The sequence below is a fragment of the Oryzias latipes genome, chromosome 6, assembly GCF_002234675.1.
Source record: "Oryzias latipes chromosome 6, ASM223467v1".
In the NCBI taxonomy this organism is placed as follows: Eukaryota; Metazoa; Chordata; class Actinopteri; order Beloniformes; family Adrianichthyidae; genus Oryzias; species Oryzias latipes.
In genome coordinates this window covers 13510624-13535720 of record NC_019864.2, presented here as the reverse complement: position 1 = coordinate 13535720, position 25097 = coordinate 13510624, and the positions used below count along the sequence as shown (strand labels likewise).

Sequence of the window (25097 nt, the reverse complement as noted above, 5' to 3'; positions counted from 1 at the left end):
TTAAAGTGCCTAGGACAGCACAAGGGTTACGTGTAGTACAAATATACTTAGTCTATAGTAAAAGTGAAGCAGTTCATTTGAAGTTTACTTTTTATATACTACTTATATATTGTAAACTTAAAATGTTCCAATTTAGTCTGAGGAAGTATTCAGTTAGTATACAGTACTACATGTACATGGTCTATAGTGGACATGCTGTACTTATACTCAATTATACTTAATAATATAAACTTCAGGTGCAGGCTACTTACTAAGTTATGCTAAGGGTTAAAAGCCATAAAAAGCAGTAGTCTTAGCTCTGATTTTATGAGAACATGAACATTTTATTTCACCAGTTTTAAACTTTTTTACACATAAAACAGAAATTGTGCTCCATATTTGTTAACTTTTCATTCCGAGTTTAAAAAGACGTGTCATTTGGATTTAAAAGAAGAGCAGCTGCTAATGTGGTTGGTCTGTTTTAAAAGTGTTGTGACACAGAGCTGAAAAGCAGAAAAAAATAGCAGGAGGTAAGTGACTGAGTTGTCAGAATCAAGTCAAAGGTATGTTTGCTGCAATAAAAAAAACCCACACAGACAGTTAAACTTAGTACAACAGAGTAAACAGTGCTTTACTTCTCTTTTTTTTCCTTTTACCAACACATTTTTGCTAAATACATACTTGTAAAAAATGTTTGTACTTATTTCATGTCTGGAGTCAGACTTTTCAGTTGAATTTCACTCATAATCCTGAATTAAATCTGAACATTTTTTAGAGCTGTGTCACTCAGGGGCTTTTCTTTTTTAGGGAAACACAGATGTTGCAACACCTCAACTTCCTTATTTCAGCCCTGTTAACATTATACATGATTGTACATTTACCAAATTGGTTAAAAAAAACACATCATGGAATAAATGTAAAACATAAACACTACAAGTGGTATAAAAATTGTTAACACACACGAGATACTAATTTTACACACGTGTAACTGGATTACACAGACTGGCAAGTGGCATCTTTTGCTTTTTGTAAACTATTAACACAATTGAAGCAGAAACACTTCGTATCCATCAGGACGGAGATGATTGAAACGGATTTTCAGTGCAGCTAGAAAGATACAGCAAAATACAAATTGGCTGCTTTAAAACTTACTGATAAGGAAAAAGAATATTTGGAAGCATAGGTCTTGTAAAGAGTAAACACTTAAACTTTAGTTTCCTTTCTCTTCTGTGACTCGTGTAACTTCTGGTCCAGTCTGCTTTTGGAGAGCGTCTGACGTCTGAGTTTGGGACCTGAGGCGGGTGGACAGTTCTCGTCTGTATTTACATCGCAGATCCTGGCAGCGGAGCGGCGCTTTGCCGGGACGGCTTCCCCCTCCTGGACATCAGGCGAGGCCCCTTGCTGTTGGGCTATCGCCGTGCGTAGGCAGTTGAGCCACTGCTGCTTGTGGTAAACATCGCTGACATGCAGGGTGTGGGACTGGCAGTGGGAAGCATCCATGGAGCTCACTCGGAAAACATTCTTAGCTAGAAACACAGACAGGAAGGGGGAGTTCAGATGATGTGAAACTGCGTCATGTCATACATTAATATTTATGGGCCAAAATTAAAGTGATTTCTGAACAAACAAGCAAAATCACTAAACCTTCCTCGTCTCTGTAAACATACAATTTCAATAGCATATATTTAATATCTTATTTTACTGAGCCCACTATGATTATATTTCAGGTAAAAGCTGTTTTTATTTAATTTCTGAGCCAAGATTTAACTTAAACATGGCTTATTTTGCTGTCATAAAAATTATTTTACTGTTTTCTGTGAAAAAGCTCCTTCAAACATAGACTTCCTGCCTCGCACCACAAGTAGAAGATTGAGAGAGCAGATAACTATTTTAACAGTTCACCAAAACCAGAGGCAGAGAAAGACAGAAACAAAAACCTAAACCAACAGGAAAATGTTTCTATACCGCTATTATCTTTCAAAACTTCTCCACTTAGAGTGTATCGTCTTACTAGAATATTCCACTGTTGTTATTTTTAACCTTTATACCCAAGTAAAATGTTCTGTTCACTCCTGTTTAACATGCAGAATTGCAATCAAATATCTTCTAATTTTAATGCCAGTGGCAACATCTTTCTAAAATCAAAAATGCTATCATAGTTTATTGCTTCCTTTTTACAAACATTGTCAAATCATTCACTTATCTTTTGCATCATTTAGTCTCGACATACAAAAGAGGTTCTGCAGTTTGCATGTAAAAACAGAAATATGTTAAAGATTAGCCTAACAACGATGACTGAGGTAAAAAGTTTGACTTTTAGTCCCATTACAAAGATTATCTGGAGTGATAGCTTCTTGGAGATTAGGAACAAAAAGTCTGAGTGAATGCACGTTTGTTTAAAGTCCCACTCCAATCATCTTTTCATTTATTTTCAAAGCGTTTCCAGTGGTCTTCTAATTATGATTATGCCGTTTTTAGCCAAAATCATGGACATAGTTTTTGCAAAGTGGCAGTAGTTTAGTAGAAATGCGCCTCTGAGTTGTGGGCGGAACTGTTGGCGTAGGGTAACCCCACCCCACTTCCCATCACCTGTCATATTACAAGCTGTCCCGCTAGCTTCCAGCTAGCTACAACACCAACCTAACATTAGGTTAACAATGTCAGAGCTCTCCAGTCATACAGTTTTGCATCAGATGCCAGCTCAGACGAGGAAAACGAAGATGTGTGGAAGTGGATGCATCAGAATGGAGCAGAGCAGAGATGTTGTGGCCCACTGACTGTAGCTCCACCTGCATTTTTTGTCTGTCTGTTCCCCACGATTTGAATAAAGAAATACTCAGAAATGCAATTTTAAGGTTCATTTTCCTCTTTCATATCCCCCATCGTGAGAAAAATACCACAGGAACATGCTAAAAACACCATTTTCATTGGAATGTAAATGTAAGAACTGTAGAACAATCTTAAAGTTGCAGTTAGAGGAATAAATGTGATTTTTATTAAGAACTAATCTGTGGAAACGTTGGTGTTTGTGTAGCTTTACTTAATCACTGAAGAAACAAAGACATACTTCAATCCTAATTTGATTTTTTTGTACTTCTGAAGGTAATCATTATTTTGTCCTCTGACATAACAGGCATTTTCAGTCTAAAAGGTTTGCGGAACTTACAATGACTTTCAAAGGTTGATAAGATCTGAAAAACAATCCTACAGTACGCAGTAATACCCAAAAGTTAGTCTGAATCACATGTGGTGTGAACGTCATCTTAAGAAAAGATTACTTATATTTATATCAATCAAAAAATTACTTTTTTAAACATTTTTAAAGACAAAACGTTGTCTCAAATGTGACAAAGACTCAAAGATGTTTGTGCAGACCGCAGAAGTTAATTCTTTCGATTAAGCATTTAGGAGAAAACCGGCATTATAATTCAGGCGGAGTGCAGCTCAGCTCACCCTTTTCTCCGTTGGTAAAGGCCCCTCTGAAGGACCCCCCCATGCGGATCTCTCCATCCTGCAGGTCTTCCAGAGCCAGATCTTTCACAGGAATGGGCCGACGGCACACCTGGAAGCAGCTCTTGTCGTTTCGGGTTACTGGTCGGGTCAGAACCAGCAGCTCAGAGAAGAGAAATACGTGTAGCCTCTGAAAACAGGAAAGGAGGTAGCAGAAGTTAGCAAAAGAAAAAAAAGTTTTCACAGAAATCAAAAGATAATAGGAAAGCCCCCTACCGAACCACTCTTTGTGCGCAGCTCGCCGTGACACAGCAGCGTCTTGCAGTTATCAATGAGAGGGTCCCGCTGCTTCTCATCCAGATACTCCAACTTATCTATGTAATACTGGCATTCAGACTCTCCCTTTCTCACGTTGATGTCTGACAGAATCTCCTGGATTATTGCGATCTGGATAACATAATAATAAACATTAGTAAAAGGACCAAAAAATATCATTCAAAATGAAAGAAAAATGGTGGAACATACTGCTTTCTCCAGGCTGGTCACATCTGGGTGATCGGGAGGCGTATGTCTGAGGATTTCCCGCAGCAACAGCGGATATTTCACCAGGCGTGAACGTGGAATGTCAAGGAAGCTCCAAAGGTCCAACTTCCTGCTAAAGGGGGACTCAAGACAGCGCTGCAGAAAGTCCTGGACCCGTCTGTCCTGTTTCTTCTGGTCCAGCAGCGCTTTGGCTGCCAGCTGGTTGCTGCAGTAGTTTCTATAGGCGTTCAAGCCAGGCAGCTGGGAAGGCATGTTTGGGGAGTTTTTAAAATACAAAAATCAATCAATAGGATTATTTTACTGCTACCTAAAACTGTCAGTTCGTACTTACCCAGTCTATTACTATTTGCCCAATCTGAGCTACGGTTCCATCCGAGCCAGTTTCCTCTGTTAGCTTAATCAATAAGTCTGCCGGTGAACGCAGGAGTTAGCATCAAAACTGGATTTTACAAAAGCCAACGGCAGAAAACGTACCTTCATGTAAAGGGATGTAAGCATCCAGGTCACCAAAAATGTGAGCTAGCTCCTCCTCTGTCATGATGGACAGTTTCAGCATGGGGTCATGGTATGCCTAAACGAGAGACGTGCAGACCACAAAGTCAACAAAGATGCAATGGTGGTTTGCTTTGCATGATTTGGGGTGTTCGGTTTTTCCTGCCTTTCGCGCAAGCTGAAGATCCTCAATGAGGTCCTGCTCCCCTCTGAAAAGTTCATAAATTGCCTAAAAAAATAAAAGCACAAAGGGAGTTACTTGTTAGCTTTGTTCAAAGACGTCTCTTAACTGAACCTGAAGCCAACAACCTCCTGTCTCTTGATCTCTTTGGTAGAGAAGGTGCTCTTCTGATGGATGTCCAGCGTCTCCGACCACAAAGTGCTGTTTCTTCGTTTCGTGGGAGTTGGACCTGAAGATCTGCTGTTGCCTTTCAGAGTTGTCCCCGGTGACTTGGTATCAGCGCGCAATGACTAGAAAAATACACACATGTGAACATTTTACTACAAAAATCATAAAAAAACCCTACAATTTAAGACATTTGTGAGGGCTTAGAATCAGTGTACCTGAATGGTCTGACCAAAGCGCCGCACTGCTCCGTTCTTTGAGGGCGACATCAGATTAACGAGGGATGAAACTTTGGCCAGCGGTCGAACACGCTTGTTACTGGGTTCCTGAATAATAGAGTAAAGTACAGGTTATATGAATTAATCACCACATGAATCATTTTTAAAGACCCACTGTGATGGAACTGGTGTTTTTTTTTTAACATGTTCTTGTGCCATTTTTCTCATGAGGGATGATGAAAACAAAGTTAGGCTTAAAATTGCATTTCTGGGTATTTCTTTATTCAAATTGTTTGTGAATCAGGAACAGATGAAAAACTGCTGTTGGAGAAAGAGCTTATTTGGAATATAGGACATACACTGGGTGGGCTATAAGCTCCCTGCTCCACTCCACTATGGGGAGGGGAAGGGGGGTGGTGTTGCTCCGCATAATAGTCCTGCCAACAACTTAGATGTGAATTTGTAATGAACTACTGCTGCTCTGCAGAAACTGTGTCCTAAAAAATTGCGCAGGTTATTTGGTTTGGCTAAAAACAGCATAATCATAATTAAATGACCACTGGGAATGCTTTTAAAATAGCTCAAAAGATGATTGGAGTGGGATTTTAAATGATTTTTTGTGGCTACTATATGCTGTGTTGGAATTAGCTTCCATACTGTCTGAATCCATTATCAGATAAATGACAAAGCCACCGAGCATGCTTAGAGACACAAGAGGCCAGATCTACCGTCATGAGTGGTTGTGCCAGTTTAAGTGATTATCCTGAGCTCACACACTTCTAACACTCATGGCTCTCTGTGGTGAGGACCTGAGTCATGCAGAGGGAATAAAGTCGACTGCGAGGATACATTCACAGGTGCTTGCTACACATGGGGTAGACAAGAGTAGGAGGTCCCACCTTGAGGTCGAAGCTGGACAGACTGATGGTGTCATCGTCTTTCTCTTTGCGCTTTCTTTTCTGGAGTGGTGTAACAAAAAAAAACACTGGTTACTTCAGATAAAAATGCACAGACCATAGAAACACCTGCATATTTATTCAGACAAACTGCTCCAGATTTGAATGTGTATATTGATTCCACGTTTCAGCTTGTTTGGAAGAATTGCCACATGCCACTCTGCATCTGATTTGCAGATATGGTGAAGCTCTGGGTCCACTGTGGTGGTGCCGTATTGTGAACTCACCAGAGTGAAGTCCCATGGAGTCCCCGGTGTGAGAAATGTAAAGGAGCTGCCTCTCTGAAGTGGAGGTCTACAGGATCCAAGACAGATGGTGAAGACAAGACGTTTGATGAGTTATTTGACTTTTTTATAACACTGACAAGATCAATGGTTTCAGAGTATGACATAAAGACATATAAACACAAGAGATAAATATTATTTTCAGGATGTTTTGTAATTGTATTTTAAAATAACAAAAGTTCTGATCTCAACCACACAGTACTATGTAGTACAGTAATGGTGTTCATCACATGAGGAGCATCAGCATGGTTTATACCGATGAGAATATTTCTCTACCATCTGAGCAATACGTGTCTAATGTGCAGAAACAGCTAAATCAACATTTATACATATGTTCGTTGCACCTTTAAAAGGTTTGCAAGCATTTGAAAATGCACAGATATTAGATCCCGATAGCATTGTTTACAAGCTGCTTTCCATTCACTTCCAACTGAGCTTTAATTGAATGATGATCATGAGAGAAGCACAATAAAAGTAAATAAACAATGAAATATTATATGTATGTCAATGTGTACGTTTAATTAAGAAAACATGATACAAATGCTTTTACCGGTTTTAAATGCAATGTTTTCTGTTTCCGTTCGGACGGTTCCGATTTAAAAAAAAATTACAAAATACCTTTAACAACAAGCTCTATTGTTTATTGCCTACAATAAACTTTTGAGGTATATACCTCCGCACCTATTACTTTTAAACCACAGAAAGGTAGGATAGCAAAAATGCAATCCTAAGAGGGTAAAGTGCAAAAAACCCCGTAATTTTCGAGGTGCACTTGAATGCATCATTCGTTAATGCTTCACTCTCAGTCATGCCGCTTATCTCGTTGTAAATGCGTTGTTTAAGTGAAATTATTCCGCAAAGTTCCACCAATAGAGACATTTTTATGTTTCACGTTGACATACTTCTTTGAGTTGCTTCTCGGTTTTGGAGGAGAGGACTCAGCAGCGCTGATGATACTCGTAGTAGACGTTCTCGTTGACATTTTGCGCAGTGTGCGCTTATTGTTTTCCACCGTCCTCGGGCAAATATCGTCAGTATCGTCCATTTTCCGGGAGTCTTCGTTCTAAAATAAACTCAGTCGATTTTTAACCAATATGATTTCTGAAAAAGCTTTAAAATGAACTCAATTAATTGGTTTGATGAGCAAAATAGAAAGTAAAAAGATCGATGACAGTCCACACACCAAACAGCGGAAGTTTGAATATGGCGGATTGTTGGAAATCGACCAATCAGGAGAGGCCAAACGGCATGTGGGAGGGGCATATTCTCAAAAGACTGAAATGCATCAGAATCAAACTCAATACTTCCTGTTCCCTCGAAAACTTAAAAATAGGGTCTCCAGATAGTGCAGGGGTCTATTTTTAGCAAAATTATCTGTGACACATAAACGACCTAACTTGACTTGTAGGTGTGATTTTGCACCTGAGCACTATCTTTTTAAAAGTTCCTTCTTCAAAAAAAATAAAATCTTCTTTTAGAGATTTCTTTCAAGTCCTCTGTAGGACCTTTTAAAAATGCTTGTTGGTACTTGCGGCTGCTTTGCTTTCACTCTATGAATTCACGTTTACCATCTTGTTCATTTGTCCTCAGGGGGTTTTGACATAGATGGGGGGTTCAGATAGGCTCTGTGAGAGGGACAGAGGACAGTAAACTTTTTTTTATTTTATTGGTTGAATGCTGTAATGCTAATGCTGAATGTTGAATGCCACATTTTTTGTCTTATCTGACTCTTCAGCAATGTAGTTCTTACTGCAACTTGTTTTGTCATCCCTACAGTTTCGGCTTTCCTCAACCTGTTTTTAAACCTGTTGCCCCCATAATCCATCTATTATTCAGGCGTTCACTCTCACAAACGTATCGTCTGATTCAACTGTGACTTTGGGTCTGCCAGACCTCCTCTTGTCTGGGTTTCTTTCTGTTTTCTGAGCAACTTTTGAAAGTAAAAAAAGTATTAAAAAAATCAGTTTTCACTGAGACTTTGACTCTCTTTAAACGAAAGACTCACATTTCCAGATTTTTAACCGTCAGTCTCTTTCATTATTAATTGCCCTTTTCTTGCTCTTTTTGAAACAAAATATTATTTTCCAGCTAAAGCTCACATACATTTGGAACCACAGAGTGTTCCAGTACTGCTTTCAATCACACAGAAAAGGTTGTAAGAAATCAAGAAAGGCTGTACCACCCGAAGAAATTACTTTCAAGACTAAAATAACCCCCATCACACATAAACGTCTTTAATTGTTCACCTATTTGTGCTCTATTGCGGTTCACAAGTTATTTTTTGTACTATTTCAGAGCATGGATCCTATTTTTTCAGATGGGTTAAATGCATGCACATAATCCATAATATAATCATTTTTTCACTAGTTCTTCAGGGTATGTGGTTAAAACTCCCATTAATACATGAAAACACCCACATCATCCTGTTAGTCACCTTTATTAGCAAACATTAAGACAGATTGAAAAAAGAAATACAAAAATGGAGGAACTGACAATACAATTTCAGTAGCTGCCACAAAAATGACAGATCAATTCATTAGGTTCTTGATAGTTCCAATATAGCGTCCACATGGTAAATACTTGTAAGAAATTCTAACAAGACCTAAGCAGAACTCTTTTGAAATGTGATAAAACCCTGCAAACAATGAGACTGGCGACTAAAGTTATGTCTTTTTATTTTTTGACATTTGCAAAAAAGGTTTTGGATTTTGTGTGTACTTAACACAATTTCCCTTTGTTGTAAAGTAAAATCCACTTAGAGCATCAAACATTTCAGAACACAAACACAGAAATAAAATTTTTTCTCATGGCTTTCTCAGCAGTTTTTCCAAGATACAATCTCTTTAGAAGTGGTACCATATAAAATCAATTTTTTTTGCCTACAAACTGTTTGAAAAAAATCTAACATTGTCTTCTTTCATAGTTTTATGTGGTTTTATTTTGCCTACAATGATGATGGTAAGTAGGGGATCCACCAATAGATTTAAATGATATAAAATGCTATGATGAAGAAAATTGGTGTCATAGTTAACAAAGTAGCTTTTATGCTGCGATTTATTAAAATGAACGTTGAACAAGCCTCAGGCCAGCAAAAAGTCCTGAAGCCCAGAGCTTCTTCCTGCACACAGGCGCATCCATCCATCCATCAATCTTCGGAACCCTCTGAATCCCTTTTAGGGTCAGAGGGTAGCTTGAGCCAACCAGGCCACTGTTAGATGAAGGTGTGGTGTTCCCCACCTTCCCCTGTTGCAGGTGAAGTCTTTTGCAGGGCCACACAATCACACCTTGGGCAACATGCAAACCACGACCATCTTGCTGTGAAAGCACTGCACCACCGTGCAGCCCCACACCGGAGGAGCTGACTCAAATATGAGTCACCATAACTGGAAGTTAGAATAATTTTCTGATCTGTCTAAAAGACACACACAGCCTGCTCAACAAAAACAGAACAAGATTTGCGTTGGTTTTTTTTCTAGTTAAAATGCAAATGAACAAAAATAAGCAATAGGACCACAACTGTGAGAAGTCCTTTATGATCTACTTTTTAACTGTTCATAGTTTATACTGTATGGGCTGCTTGTCCACCATAAGAACACTGAATTCATGTGGTGCTAGAGGAAAAACTACAAACATCTATGTCACCAAATGAAATCAGTTTCTGAGGGTAGGTCAATACACAAACTGGAAACCTGTCATATGGTAAAACAAAATGAATGATGTGCATTTAGGTAGGTCACTGCAAGTTAGTCAAAAACATGGGTGGAAAAAAAACAATTGTGGCTTATTTCAAGCAAAAAAAAAGATGGTGTATGAGTTTTTATGACAGGTATGACTTGTGAAAAGGTACAGAACCTTCATTAGGTTCACTTTATAAGAGTCAATGGTATATTTCTGAAGGGGGCATCGGCAAAGTGGAAGTCTCCTGCTGCTCCATCCACCTGGTTCAGCAGATCCTTAAATACTATGAAAAAGAACAACATGATACATCAAGACACACAAAAGAATACACATATTTACATTTTTAACTATGCTTCCATTTCAGAGAAAGAGGTTCTAATGGACACAAACCACAAACACAGTTCTGTGTCTTATCCTTTGAATGCATGACAAAGAAAAGATCTAGCAAACACACTTTTCTTTATCTCTGTGCTTGTATTTGGTTTTCTTCTTAGTTTATTGATATGTGACAATCCAAAGTTCATGTTTTGTTTATGTTATTTCACTGCAGCATTGCATAAAATTACTAATAAAGGAGTAATTGAAGACGACACAAATGCATTTAAAAAAAACTATTGAGACCTCTTGACCTCTTCAGTGAAGCTGCTGCATCCTGACTCTGTCAAGTCTGTTTATCTGAATGCACTAATACCTCAACCCTCAACACAGCATGCTTGTTATCCCTACAGAAATAGGTACACAGTCACTGCAGGATGAATCAACTCCTGTATTGTTGCTCCATGTTATAGACTCAACTCTGTTTATCTTTTTACTGCAAAAGCAAATAGCATATTTTCATTCCCAGAACAACACTGACTCATGCTCTGCAGGAAAGGATTTTAAATACTGGCAGCAGCTCACAGGATAAGAACCATGAAAGGGTAATTAGCCCTACAGTAAATATAGTTTTCAGGTCAAAATGTGGAGAAAACTCCCCAGAAATGAATCTACGTATATAGAGAGAGCAAATATCTGATCAGATATTTTTGTATTACCCTGGAGATAACAATACCTTTTCTTAGTAATAATAGTTAATTTAACTTTTAAAATTATTATCCCATTAAAATAATTTGACATATAGGGACATTTGTGTTTGACTGAATTTAATTAAATCTGTCATGTAATTGGCAAGAGAATAAATACAAATCATGATGCTTCCACCACCACAACAGTGTTTCATTTCTTCATGATGGAAAAACATATAAAAAAATAAGATTCAAGGTCAAACTAAAAGTTTTAGTAAAAAAAACAAACACGAAAATTTAATTGCAAAACAGATGAATTTTCAAGGGTTGGTGCATGTTTTTCATCTGTAAAAAAAAGCTGTGCTTGAGTTCTCAAAGTCCTTCTATTTTACTGGTTAGAAGATTGTGCATGTGATGGTGTGTGCTTTTTTGTGCATGTGATGGTGTGTGCTTTCAAATACCTGCTATTTGTAGGTCTCTGTAAGAGATGGACGTTTTTCTTTTTTAGGTTCTAACTAGTGAAACACTCTGTAAAAGCAAACATTCAGATAAAAATTATTTTTAGAAAAAAAAAAGAAAATATTTATTAGCACCGTCAAATTTTCCTTTTCCAATGAGAGCATCCCTGATGGGCTGTTAGTTATGTTTTTCCAAAAACCTATTACATTTTTACAGTATTCTGGTAAAAAATATGCAAACAACAAGGAAATGCCACTTTTGCGAGCTCGCCACTCTAACGCCGTTCAAAATCAACAACTTCTAATTCCAAAATTTTTTCTCAAGCAGATTCCCAATGATGCTCAAGGACGTGGGAGATGATTCATTAAAATTACTAAGTGGAATTTAAATTTGTAGCTGGTACTAAAGTTGATTTTTTTTTTAAATTCAAGATGGAGGCCTCTTCCAAACGTCAAAGGTCAAAGGTGGTGGCGAGTGAAATTTTGTAAAGATCGGTTGAATAAAAGGTTTCTATTACCATTTTGTTCGAAAATTAGAAAATTGTCAAGTTTCAAACTTTGTCAAAAAAAATTGACTGCCAAGCCATGGGTCATGCAGCCATCCTATAATAATTTCAAACTTCCTTTGTATATATGTCTTTTGATTTTGTTAGCAGATTTTGAAATATTAATTTTAAGCCACATAAGAGATTTTGGGTGGGATGCCATCATTTTGTGTGAGTGTGTGTGGGTGTGTGTGTGTGTGTGGGGGGGGGTCATGTACTACGCCCAATTCATTTTCAGCGGGTACTAGGAGTGTGCAAATTTTGGTGAGCTTTTGATTATGTGCTGACAGCTAAATTTTTACCCAAAGGTGCAGAAAAACAGAAAAAAATATATGGTCCTTACAGTCCTGGACTGTAAGTGTAGCAGGTTTGTTAGTTGTGTTTATTCACAAATAGCCTTGATTCACATTGAAGGAAAATTTCTAAGTGACAAATACTTTCTCCATTTCTTCTCCATTCCCTTGAATCTTGTTTCTAAAGCTACATCTACAAGAAAAAGAAGAAAAACAGCAAACCTTTAATGTGAAAGAAAATGAGTTGAACCTCAATGCCATGCATCACCTAAGTGGACCGGTGACACATCTTAATAAAACTCAGGGCCTCTACACTAGCTTGAATTCGACACGTGCTTTTGGGTGGTGTCATTGCTGTCTGAGGACAGGAGTGAGTCAGCTGGCCATCACCAGGATAGGATGAGCAAATGCTGGAGGAAACATTGCAGGAGGGACAGGAAATGAACCCACCCTAAAGGTGGAGGGCCTTCCTCCACATGAGCTTCTTTCCAGGCTTTAGTGAGTTCATTAACCTGACAGGGAAAGCCATTATCCTCGAAAGGGGAAGGTAGGAATATGTGGAATCAAGTGCTTGTGAGTCAGAGAGATAAAAACCTATCAACGAATGAGCTTATGAACTTTGTACGCACCCTGTTTGGTAGAGTGGAGACTTGGTTTGATGCATTTAGTGTCTAGCAGCTCTAAGCAGTATGATTTAAACACTGTTTAAAACCAAAACAGATTTTTAGGACCTTTTGACCTCATTGTGGTCATTTGCTGGGGAAAAACCAAAGCAGGAAGCTGGTGAGGTGCGTTTCACTTCATGATTAACTCTGAACGCTGTAGATTTGAGATCCTTTTGATGTATTTTAGCAAGAATTTCTCAGCCGGTTTGCAGTGTTTAACAGATGAATGATAAAGCATATTGTCTCAAAACAGTAAATTACAAAAAAAACACTGAAAGCATCAAGCTTTGAACTGTTGTGATAAGTGATAGAGTGGTTAAGAGGTAAGTACCGGTAAGTATGACACTGGTGAGGTTTTGGGAAGTTGACCTCTTGGTCCAAACTCACTTCTGTCTCAGAAATGATGGCACTGACAAATAAATCTATTTACCTCCTTGACCAACAACAGCTTGTGATATAAAAGGCTTAAAGTGGGACATGTGTCACGTCCCCATGCCCCAGCTTTGCTTCCTGGATTTAAAGCAATCAGCCTTGTGACAGATGAGTCATGAAAACCATTTCCTGGGCTTTTCATCATTGTTCATGAGGCACTTGTTTACACATCAGGCTTGATGTGATGATGGTAATTCAGAAGATCAGCACCAAAGGATAACGGACAGAATTATCAGAAATATCAATTTCTTTAAGGCTGAAGGATGATTAGCTAGAGAGGAGTTCAGAGATTTACCACTCTGATGTTATTAAGGTCTGAATCTTTATCGTCTCACCTGTGATGAAAGAAGACAAAGAAGAAATAGGATCAAAATGTTAGAATGGTGTTTGTGTTGGGGATTAGGGGTTGATGCATTAAAAAACCCTGAAGTGGTCCAAGTATGTCACCGCAAAGAGTCAGTGGAGGATGAGAGAGTGTTTAAAGACCCACTCCAAGTAAAAAACTATGTTTTTAATATTTTCGTGTGGCTTTTGTCTGATGACGGAGGGCATATATTAAGACAATTAACCTTAAAAATGCTTTTCTGAGTATTTCTTTATTCAAATAATAGAGACTGAGGAGCAGACACAGATATGCTGTTGGATAAAGCATGTAGTTGTGTTGTGGAAGCTACAGCAGTAAGCCACAAGCTCCGGTTTCATAGTCTGACCTGGCACGTGGCTCAAAACTGTACGGCTGGATAGCATAGATTTCGCTCGCCATTTTTGTTACACCAATAATGTTAGGTTGTGGGTGTGAGGGGCTGTAGGCTAGCAGGAAAGCATGTAAACAGATGGATGACAGGAAGTAGGGGGCGGGGTTGCTCCGCACCAGTAATCCCGCCCACAACTCAGGGGGGAATTTCTACAGAACTACTGCCACTCTGCACTAGAAAACAACACTGTTTTTTAATTTGGCCTAAAAACAGCATAATCATAATTCAAAGACAACACTTTAAAAATAACTCAAAAGATGATTGGAGTGGGACTTTAATGGACCATGAGGATCGTTAGCTAAGACACAAAATGACTCAACAAAGAATACGCGATTGCCTCTGCAATAAACACAACAAACACTTAAATTTTATAAAAGGAGGTGTTGATGGGATGATGTGCAGTAAAGTCCTGGAAACTGATGATATAAACCTACTTTTGACATTCTCATGAATCCACCCAACTTTAGAGTTAGCAAAGGTTTAAAAATACAAGGAAGACTTCTCATTCAGTGCATCCAAAGCTGACTAACTGGTTCAGAAATACACTAAAAGCAAAACTACAACCAGCATTACAACTACGATCCCAAAAATAGGACAAAATGTGATCATTACAGATACTTACCTGTCCCAAATGGTCCTTTTCTCGCCACACGTCCTCTCCCAGGCTGAAAGCCAGCCATGCCTTTGCCGGGATTATCATGGCGCAGTCCTCTTGGTAGGTGTGTTTGCTCTGAGCAGCAGAAGAGCTCTGAGACAGAGGTGTCAGAGTGAGCTCAGCCCACTCGCCTATCTCTCTCCTCTTCACAGTCAACGTGAGCCCTTTTATCCGCCGCTCTGGTACAGTCATTATTGTACCGGTGAGTCATGAAAACGCACAAACGTGGAGGGACTGCTCAGGGTTCACATCATTCACATCGTTATTGGTCAGCATCGGATGCCTGTATGATAGAAATACTCATGAAGCATATCAGATTGACAATAGATGCTGTGTAGATACACACATAACCAACCAGACAATCATTTCAAGTTCCTTTGACAAATATCTGTCCTGATGTTTGTAACCTTAGACCCAGATTTGTGTCTTAGTTTTCGGTTAACAGGTTTTTTTTGAGTAAACAAGAAAAACAACTCATATCTGTAACTGCTTCAGAGGAAAACACCTAAACCGGGAAATTCCCTCAAAAAAGGAAGGATGTAATAGTATCCATATGGAGCTTGCGAGAGAGAGAGGGCAGGACTTATAGAGAAGAAATGTCACGCCGCATTCCACCGGTGCAACGGGAAATGAAATAATTGTTTTGCCGTCAAGGACCTAAGGCGTTTGTACGGATGCGTGTCCCGGAGCAGAGCTTCCTTTCCCAGAATACGTTCTTCTGAAGTGTGTCAGCTGACCACACAGTGACTCGCTTCATCACCTCCTTTCATCTGCCCGCTCTGAAGATGCCAAGAGGGAAGGCTGTGAAAGCTGAGTCATCTCAGCTCCTGAGCTCCACACCAAACTCCTCCTCTGGAGGATACTGGAAGTCTTTTCTGGGTTTGGACATTTTGCAGCTTTTCTAATAAAAATTAAAAAAATTTCAAGTTTGTCAACTTTTCTAAAAGTTTGAATTTTGCTTCATAACGAATAACAATTAACTGAGCTTCAATGTTTGTTTCTGGTTGAAAGACTATTTGTTTTTACTGGAATTAATGCAAGTCACACCAGGAAAAGGAACTTTCAGATTTTTAACTAAAATTTATGAGACAGAAAGACTGAAATGTCACAGTGAGGCAGCACCTTTTAACTACTACTGCTTCATGACAAAGCTAGATCACATTTCTTGCCAAAGCTTGTTGGACCACCAGATCTGTGCAAGCAACAAGAATTAAAAAAAGGGATGCAGTCAATTCACTCTTTGTAACTTAACCGACTGTGAAATGTGCAGCAAACAAGCTTCACAAATGTCAAACCCTGCCAACATAGAGGTTTAAGACAACAATCAGAACCACTGAAATCATTTGTAAAGCTGCTGGAGTCGTCTTTGTTTTTGTTCTCCGTCTAAAGACTATAACACACAAATTTATTGCTCAAAGAAACAGAGTGCTGTATCCTGATCATCATTCTGACATTAAAAGATGAAGATAGAAAAACTGATGTAAAAAGATCTAAATGAAGATGAAGATGTAAGATGTAAAAGAAACTAGAAATTGGAATTAAATTGAAAGATTTTAGGGAGATTCACAAGGAATGATTTGCAGCTGGAGACACAGATGTATTCAGGACATTGACTTTAACGCCCCCAAGGTTTATGTAAGCCACATTTCATTTAGAGACGCGGTCAGTAGCATTTTACCTGAACTGGAGACAAAGCAGTTCAACTGCTGATCTGTGGTCTGAATCGTAGACTCTGGAGGAGAAGCGTGCACACTCACTCAATCGCAAAAGGCAAACAAGAAAGTGCACACACGCACACACAAAGCGCTGTTATGTAACAACCACACTCCAGGACTATGAAGACTCAGATTTGTCCTTGGTGACGCTTTGTTATAGCAGAATCAATGAAAGGATTGATTGCATAACATCAAACGCATTGCCGTCCAAGTGCAGCTAAACTCGCATCATTCAGCACTGATGATATTCAGGGAACATGCAAATCTGCTTTGGAGGACAAGGATGCTCAACAAAACTGTCCTCTAAGAGGAAAATTCAAACTGTTTTTCTTTCAGGAGAAAAAAAAGAGACTTGAGTTTGTAACTTATATCAGCGGTGTGACGGTGTGGGATTTTTGATCACCGCGGTGATGAACCAGCAGGGGGCACGGTGTTCCCCCCCACCAAACAAAAACTCCCTCGTAGGCCACGTCATAAATGAATACAATTACAACGCAGTATTCTTTATTATCAAATAACAGTAAAAACTACCTATCTAACTAATGAACTAACAATATAGGTGTTGTAGAATGACTATGTGAATGTGTGTCAGCCGCTGCATGTGAAGGAGGAAGGAGCACACACAAGTGTGTTGGGGGTGCGTGTTGATTCTTCTGCAGCGGACCGCTCTGGAGCTGCACGTGAGTATCACCTGTGCTCTCTGGTACAGACATCTTCTCAGAATATTATATATTGCCCAGTAATAAACGAGACTACAGACACTTTGTCACCTTTCCGGTAGCCATGAAGCCTGACACCCATGAAGAACACGGGGCAGGAGGCTCCGCCTTTGTTTATACAGATACGTATCTTTGCGCTGCACAAAATAGTTCCCAAACAAAACATGTAGTGATATTCATCGAAATCTAACAGTGCGCATTCATGTTTGGTGTTATGAAGTGAAGGTGAACAGAAAATAAACAACTCCCCACAACACAAAATCCTCCGGCGGGCAGCCGTGTCGCGCACTCAAGAACGCACACAGCTTGTAATGGAAATGAATACAATGGAAATGAATACTTAGAACACAGTATTTCCTCGCGAGACGGAAACTTCTGTTGTAGAATGAGGATGTGTGTGTGTGTGTGTGTGCTTCTGAAACCGCGCACGTGCAGCGTAGAGGGTGTGAGAGCCGCGTGCAGGGAGTGAAGGAGAACAGTAATAAAAGGTTTACCCCAGAAACCCTAGACATCTGAACACAGGACTAGCAGAAAAAGTAAATTATCAGCAAAGATGAATGTGTTTCATGTGTTGATTATAGTTCCAATCACGCACCATATGCAGAACTTTCAACAACAATGAAAAACTTTCAACAAAAAAAATGTGCAGTGATGCGGTCATCGTCACATGCCTAGGTGTTTCTACTAGAGAATTCAAAGCAGATCCAATTGTTTGGGTGTTCAATGTAAAGCTATGTACAAAGCGCCCTCAGTAACTGGCGCTCAGGTGAGCACTTTGAATGACAAGTCTGTGTAAGGACCCGTAAACCTCAGTTTCAGGCCCCTGCGTTCATAACTCTTGTGTCCACTTAACGCTACGCAATTTTTAAAGTCTGCTCTATGCACAAACCGGGTATGAAAGCACAACTGGTTGAACTTCTGACTGCTTAACCCTTGTGACCCCACCTATGACCCTATGACCCCACTCTTACATTGACGTGTTCTCCCTACCATGACAAAGGTGGATAAAGGTGGAAAGATTTCATGTAATCCATGGACACCAGTGAAGATCACAAATCATTGAAGAAAAAAGGTTCAGAGCACTGTCTAGTGGGTCTAGATGACCCAACTCCCAATGGTAAAGTGCCTAGGATAGCACAAGGGTTACACGCCAAACAGCTATACCTTGATCAATCAGAGACTCCGTTTTGGTAGTGACATATGAGAAGCATGCTTTTTAAAACACGGAACTATCTGGCTCCAAAGTGTACGGCTGGATGGCTCCAATATTGCTACCATTTCTGTTGTTGTGTCTGTAATGTTTGTTTGAGGTTGTAAGGGACTGTAAGCTACCGGGAGAGCATGTAAACAGATGGATGATGGGAAGGGTCGCTCCACACCAACAGTTTCACCAACAACTCAGAGATGCAGAAACTATGTCCAAGAAAACAACACAGGTTTTTGGGTTTTGATAAAAAACGGCATTAACAGAATTAAAAGACCACTGGCAACACTTTGAAAATAGATAAAAGAAGATCATTGTAAATCTTTAAAGCTGTTTGGATAGACTTTCTATAATCATTTTTTCCTTTTTGTTGCTTCTTTTAATTGTCGGTTGATTCACTATAATTCTATCTGCTTTGATTCTATTTGATTCTAAATTCACCTAATTGAAAAAGGAGAATTTTCTTGAGCATTTCATTTGACTCGGGTAAAGTGTGAATCCTGACAAAAAAACCAACTCTATAAGTAAAAATAAAACCAAAACAGAAGTAAAAATTGTGGCTGTTCCTCTAAGCCACAAATGTGTACTCTGAGTTTGTTAGAAAGGAAAAAGCCACACAAAGTCAGGTCAAGTGGGGACTAATTCCTGTGTGGCTGACTGACGTTAGCTTTGGTCTGCCAAGTTCAGCTTCACTTCTGTTTTTCCTCGTCTAGGTTTTTCTGTCAGAGACTGCGCCTGCACTAACAGCACATATGCAGAAACAGACGAGTCCTTCTGAGACAAAGCAGAACACGGTGGACGAGAAATCACATGACAGCTACATTCACACTTCATCTGATGAAGCACTGCTGCGGTTTCAGTTAGCACAGTTTTAAGCATTTCTACTTTTGCAGTTTTCAAATTCAATTAAAAGTGCCCGGCAACAGTTAAAAGACAAAAGAAAGAAGGAACGTAGTGGAGATTTGAGCTTGTAGGGTCCAATTCGAGGACTTCCAAGGTCTGTCTTTTAGCAGGCGTTGCAAACTTTATAAAGCCGGTGGAGCCTGGACTACATGAAAATGTCGGTGGAGGAGAACTCAGGAGACATGAATAAGAACAGCCACCATCTGCACCTCCTCATATTAGAGGAGCTCTTTCAGTGACGGGCATCCGAAATGCAAGTGCTCCCCCAAGAGACTAAAAAACACACATTATTTCCATCAAGCAGTCCAGTAATTGTCAAAATAACATTTATTGATGTTTTCCATATGTGTCAAAACCTTTACACATATTTATGTTAACACTCAGGTGCCATTAAAGCATGTAAAATGTATTAAACAAATCTATGACAACCTTTATAGTGATCAATACGTAGTGTAACTATAACTTGAAGCTTTGTGACTCTAGCCATCCCCTTTACTACACCTACAATTAACTCTGGAAATATGGCACATTTTCAGGTATATCCCAGGTTAGATGTGACTCCTGGTTTTATTTCTTTAAAGTTGTGGCTCTCATCAAGCGGTCCACATTAGCCTCCAGGGACAAGTTTATCCTGCATTAGAGAAAAAAAACAGAATGGAATTCTTTTCTTACTGGTTAAGAGGAATGATGTACCATTACTGCTAAAAAAGTGAATTTTGTACCTTTTTGGCTTTGTTCACACACTGCATGTAGGCTGATGCGATGCTCGAACACATCAGGGTTCTTCCAGCGTTCTCCTTGTAGCACTTCAGTATCTGACTCTGCAGATCCCCACACACTGGCTGGATGTTGAAACGCCTAATGACAAAAGCCGAAAAACAAAACATAAAATAGATATAAATTTTTATTATAGCATTCAGTTTTTATTCTATTGTTTGTCAGTTGGAGTGTGCAGCATTCCAAGTCCTGTTTTTAAATCAATTATGTAAAATCACTTACAAAAAACGGCTTTCAGTCTCCTCTTTGCCTTTCTGGAAGCTCTCAGCTGACACTCTGTAAAACTGTGCACACTACCCGGAGGAAAACAATACAGATGAGATCAATATAACATCCAATTTGCCTCACAGGAATTCAGTGTGTGTTGCTGGCCTCTGGCGGCCAGAAATGGCAACAGCATTAGAAATTATGTTTTATTTCCTCCTGTTGCTGCTGGAGTGTAGCAAAAAAAATAAACAAATCAACAATTTTACATACATTACAAATAATAAATCAAATAAAAACTTGGGTTTTAAAGCGAAAAGATCCATCTTTAAACGTTAACTCACCTTTGCTTCAAGCTTTGCGACTTGTTTCTTTCGAAGCTCCTCCCTCTTCTTCAGCTCCTCCTCTTTCTCCTCAAGCTGGCGAGCCTGCATGCATTGGACATTTAGAGATTTGAGCACGGCTGCAAAACTCCATGTACTGCAGTGTAACCCACTTTTTAATGTGCTTCTGAGACCCCATTTTTGCCTTTCTTTAAAAAGAACTGAGAAGTGGTGATTGACACAAGTTTATGTGATTAGAAGAACAGTTAGACATGCACGGGAGGGAGAAATAAATCTGTTCAGACTCACCTTCAGCTCCATCCACTGAAACAAGGTAAGTGTAAGAAATGCAAAGAACAATAAGAGGATGAAACAATCCAGTCTACAGAGGAGAACGTGACACAAAAGCTGCATTTTTGTGTGTTTCTGCTCACATAAAGCTGTGCTGCCAGCTTCTCATCTTCGGACTTGATGCGCTCTTTTGCGATGGACTCTGTCAGCTTTTCCACATAGGCCGCCTTCTCCTCCTCCAGAGTCTTCTTCACCTGCTCCTCTACCCGAGCCCGGGATGCGGCCTTTGCCTCAGCTTCAGCTCGAGCCCTCATCTCCTCCAGCCTGCATGAAGAGCACAGAAGTGAGTTTATCGGCAGATGATTGTTACCAAATACGACTGTAACGTTAGCGTTCCTGCAGAGCTTTGAAAAAGACAAGAGCGCTTTTTCAAGACAGAGTCTACGGGATAATAAAGAGAATAATCAGATTCATAAATGCTGCAGGTGAAACAAACTATTACTGGCATACAAGTTAAACTAAATAAAGATCCACTTAAATAAAGATTGTGTTTAACATTTTTGGTGGCATTTTTCTAATGATTGATGACACATATAAAGAAAATTCAACTTAAAGTTGCATATCTGAGTATTTCTTTCTTCAAATCGTTGTGAATCGGGAGCAGATGAAAAAATGCCACGAGCAATGGGGAAGGGACGGGCGGTGGGCTTACTCCACACCAACAGTCCCACCCACAACTCAGAGGCAAATTTCTAATGTACTGCTGCTGCTCTGCAGAAAGTATGACCTAGAAAACCACTGATTCTTTTATTTTTTTTTGGACTAAAAATGGTAAAATCATAATTAAAAGAGCACTGGGAATGCTTTTATAATAGATCAAAAGATGACCAGAGTGGGACTTTCACCTATTTTAAATTTTAATGACAGTTGATGCTTAAATAAACAGCCTAATCAATTATCTATCACCAAACAGTCATGGCAGTATGTAGCGGATTCCCATAGCTGTGGTTTTCTGTCCTTACTGTCGCTCCAGTTCCTGCCTCCTCTGGTTCATCTCCTGCTGCAGATCTTTCTCCATCTCTGCCTTGATCCTTCGCCTCAGATCTTCTTCTACCTCTTCAGGAGAAATGGGCAGAGCTGCGTATGAAAATACATGTTTTAGATGAATTAATGAGGTGAATCATACAAATAGAATTTGTTTGTAATCATTTCTGTTAAAACTAGTTGCTTGATAAAGTTGGGGGGGAAAAATTCCTCTTCAGAGAAGTTTCTTACATAGTTTTTGTGTCCCTCATTCTGACTGAACGAACTGTCTTTAGATCAGCATCTTTTATCTCACAGCCACAGTAATATATGCATCAAAACTCCATGTCAAATTCAGAAATAGAGGTTAATAATCCCTTTGCCACCTGCAAAGTGACCCGACAGACTCTTTTTGGACCTGCTTGGGCTTAAATAGAGAGTCAAGTAGAAATTAAATGAATAAAACACTAAAAAAGGGAGTTGTGCATTGATGAAATGCTCAACGTTCACAAATGAAAGTGTATCCTATTGCATCTTCTTAAGTTTTCTAGTTATGAATTACTGATGAATCCAAGGGCCACCGTCCCACAAGTCTTCCGGATATCTCTGCTGTTCTGATTTCAAATGTATCAAGTGATGTGAGAGTAAAAAGCTGCAACATGGAGAGGAGCGGCTGGAAAATAATGAGGGCTTTGGCAGGTTCGGCACTGCTCCGGTTAAGAGCATTAGAGTCAACCAACCTGCTGTAGGAGGAGAAACTGGGCAAAAAGGTTCCTCATCCTCATCCTGAGGAGGCCCAGATGTGCTCATGGTGGATCCCCCAGCTGGAAGGGTTGGATCAGGAAGAGGTGATGCTGTAAACTTTCCAAAAGACTCTTCTGTGGGAACAGCAGATGGCTCATCATGGCAGGGAGGAGAGGTTTCCTCTAAAGAAGCAGGCGGTTGTGATGCAGGTCCAGCCGGTGGTTCCAGAACCGAAGGCACGTCTGTGACCACAGCAGGGGGGGCTGCACATGGAGTCGTCTCTGCAGCTTCACTGGGAGCCGAGGGAAGTAGGGATTCAACTTGTGCAGATTCAAGAGTGGGAGACAGAGAAGCTGGTTCTGCGGGTGACGGGGCAGCAGATTCCAGAGGCTCAGCAGCAGCAGCAGGTTGGATTGTCACAGCAGGGGTTTGGGACGAAGGCTCAAATGCAGGGGGGGTTTCCTCACCAGGAGAACGGTTAAGGAGTTCAGCCGTTTGCTCAAGCACCGGGGCAGGAGTTTGGGCCTCTAGCTTTGAATGAGTTGGTGTCACCGACTCCACAACAGAAACCGGATATTCAGGCACTGCTGGTGTTTTACTCTGTGCAGAAGAAACAAAAGGGCAAGTTTGGGCCTCTGCAGGTGAGGTGGACTCCACAGGCTCCACTGAAGAAGGAGGAAGGGAGTGAAACTTCACTGGAGGAGGGGCCAGTTTGGTAAGGAGAGGCTGTGAGGGTGGTGAGGCTTCCTGAGGAAGAGGAGGTGACAAACTTTGCACGGGCGATGCAGGACCTGGAGTGGTAGCTGATGTTTGAGGCTCAGAGAGGATCAGAGGAGTGGAACCTTTGGGGGAAAGCTTCATCCGGTTGATGACGTTGTCCGAGAGCTGACAAGAAAAATCCAGATTAATACCACTTTTGATCAAAATATTTGTATCTTTATCTTGGTGTTTGTTGTGTTGTTTCCCCAAAGACAGATCAACTTAAAAAAGTTATTTTAGGTTAGAAATACTGTTAAAAACCTGTATTATTAATCTTAAACCAGGTTAAATAAGATAACAGTTTAGATACTGTGTAAAAGTTTATTTAAATAAACCATACTTTTTTTTTACATCAGAACAAAAAATATTCAAAACTTTATTTGCTTGCTTTAAATATAAGAAAAAGTAATGCATATAATCTAAAAATTGATTTATAACATTAACTAATATCATGAAAAATGAATAACTTTTAGGTAGTTAATATTTTTTGCGATAAAATAAATAGAATTGCAGAAAAAAATAACCCTCTAGTAAAATTATACATTTTTATTATATATATATATTTTGTGAAATATTTACATAATTTAGTCACCGTTGGGATTTTGGAATCTGTCTACTTAAACAAACAATATTTTTTCCCCTTTTCTTTTCTTTTTCCTTTTTCTCTAGAACCAAACAGAATATTAAAACTTTATTTATACAGCCTTTAATATAAGAAAAACTAATGGAAATAAAAAAACATGGATTAAAAAGTAAAAGAAATAAATAAAAATTTAAAATAAAAAAAAACTTTAAGGTTGTTAAGAATTTTTTTTAAAGAAAATGATTATCTTACAAAGAAAATAGGGGAGTAATTGAAATAATGATCCTCTAATAAATTAATGCAAATGGCATAAAGATATTTAGTAACTTTTTTATTTGTGGATTAGCTTAATTGTACATTTTGTCTAAAAAAAATACTGGGCTACTAATTATTGAAAACACACGACATAAACTAGTTTATGAATCAAAAATTGTGAATTTGACTTGCTAAAAGACAAGCACAAAATAAACCACAAATCCTAGCTTGAAGTGTAAAATAACACCAGAAGTGACATGCTACTCCACGTTGTTGTGACATTTCACTCACCCGAATGCCCTTCACAAAAGTTACCCCCCTGCCTCTATTCTCTTCGGGGAGGTGGCTCGGGCTGTTGCCCCCCATCCCCTCTTGCAGCCGTGCAGCTCAGACGGGACAGCCGCGAAGACGGGACCACTTCGGTCCAGATTCACACGCTTGGATAGAACCTTAGGCGCATCAGCTCCACAAGCCACAACAAGCGGTCCCTCCCACCTCCTCCCTGAACCAACTCCAGCTGTGATTGGTTGAAGCTGAACAACGGCCCACCTGATTGGTCCGCTGGCTCAGCAACGCAGTAAACCGGATGAGAACAGGGCGTCCCAAAACGGTCATGCATTTGTTACACGAGGATTTATATGTAACGTGGATATAAATATTTTTTACTTATACTCGTCAATATTTATTGATATTTACTGGTGCCACACTTGAAAGACTAGGAGGGTGCAGTGCTGTTATCTCTACAAATGAGGCTTTTATAAAGGAAACAAGATCAAAACTCGGAGATTATTACATTATTTTCACGAGACCCACATGAAAATAATAGACCAAATATAAACAAACA

At 39.5% G+C, this 25097-nt stretch overlaps 2 protein-coding genes and 1 long non-coding RNA gene across 4 annotated transcripts; all 3 read right to left on the bottom strand.

The window, feature by feature from the left end:
* Window positions 1–299: 299 nt before the first annotated feature.
* On the bottom strand, window positions 300–8059 carry LOC101174345 (neuroepithelial cell-transforming gene 1 protein). Its single transcript, XM_004069918.4, has 12 exons — window positions 7171–8059; window positions 6212–6278; window positions 5928–5987; window positions 5029–5136; window positions 4774–4935; window positions 4631–4693; window positions 4447–4543; window positions 4304–4380; window positions 3955–4212; window positions 3706–3876; window positions 3433–3619; window positions 300–1505 (listed from the first exon to the last, which is right to left on the bottom strand). Exons 1-12 carry the CDS (start codon window positions 7311–7313, stop codon window positions 1183–1185), a joined length of 1716 nt encoding a protein of 571 aa, XP_004069966.1. The 5' UTR covers window positions 7314–8059; the 3' UTR covers window positions 300–1182.
* A 630-nt stretch (window positions 8060–8689) lies between these two features.
* On the bottom strand, window positions 8690–15122 carry LOC105354203. The gene is made up of 2 exons (XR_908877.3): window positions 14721–15122; window positions 8690–10229 (listed from the first exon to the last, which is right to left on the bottom strand). It is a non-coding gene; the product is annotated as an uncharacterized LOC105354203 (long non-coding RNA).
* Window positions 15123–19601: 4479 nt separating this feature from the next.
* Window positions 19602–24759, bottom strand: LOC101163077 (vegetative cell wall protein gp1). Of its 2 annotated transcripts, XM_004069531.4 has the most exons (9): window positions 24545–24759; window positions 22653–23541; window positions 21912–22026; window positions 21033–21213; window positions 20908–20922; window positions 20620–20703; window positions 20294–20364; window positions 20017–20152; window positions 19602–19925 (listed from the first exon to the last, which is right to left on the bottom strand). In XM_004069531.4, the coding sequence occupies exons 1-9, from the start codon at window positions 24617–24619 to the stop codon at window positions 19902–19904; spliced, it is 1590 nt and encodes a 529-aa protein (XP_004069579.1). In that variant the 5' UTR covers window positions 24620–24759; the 3' UTR covers window positions 19602–19901. The 2 variants fall into 2 exon arrangements, with proteins under 2 accessions (XP_004069579.1, XP_011474252.1); XM_011475950.3 differs by lacking the exon at window positions 20908–20922.
* Window positions 24760–25097: the final 338 nt, after the last annotated feature.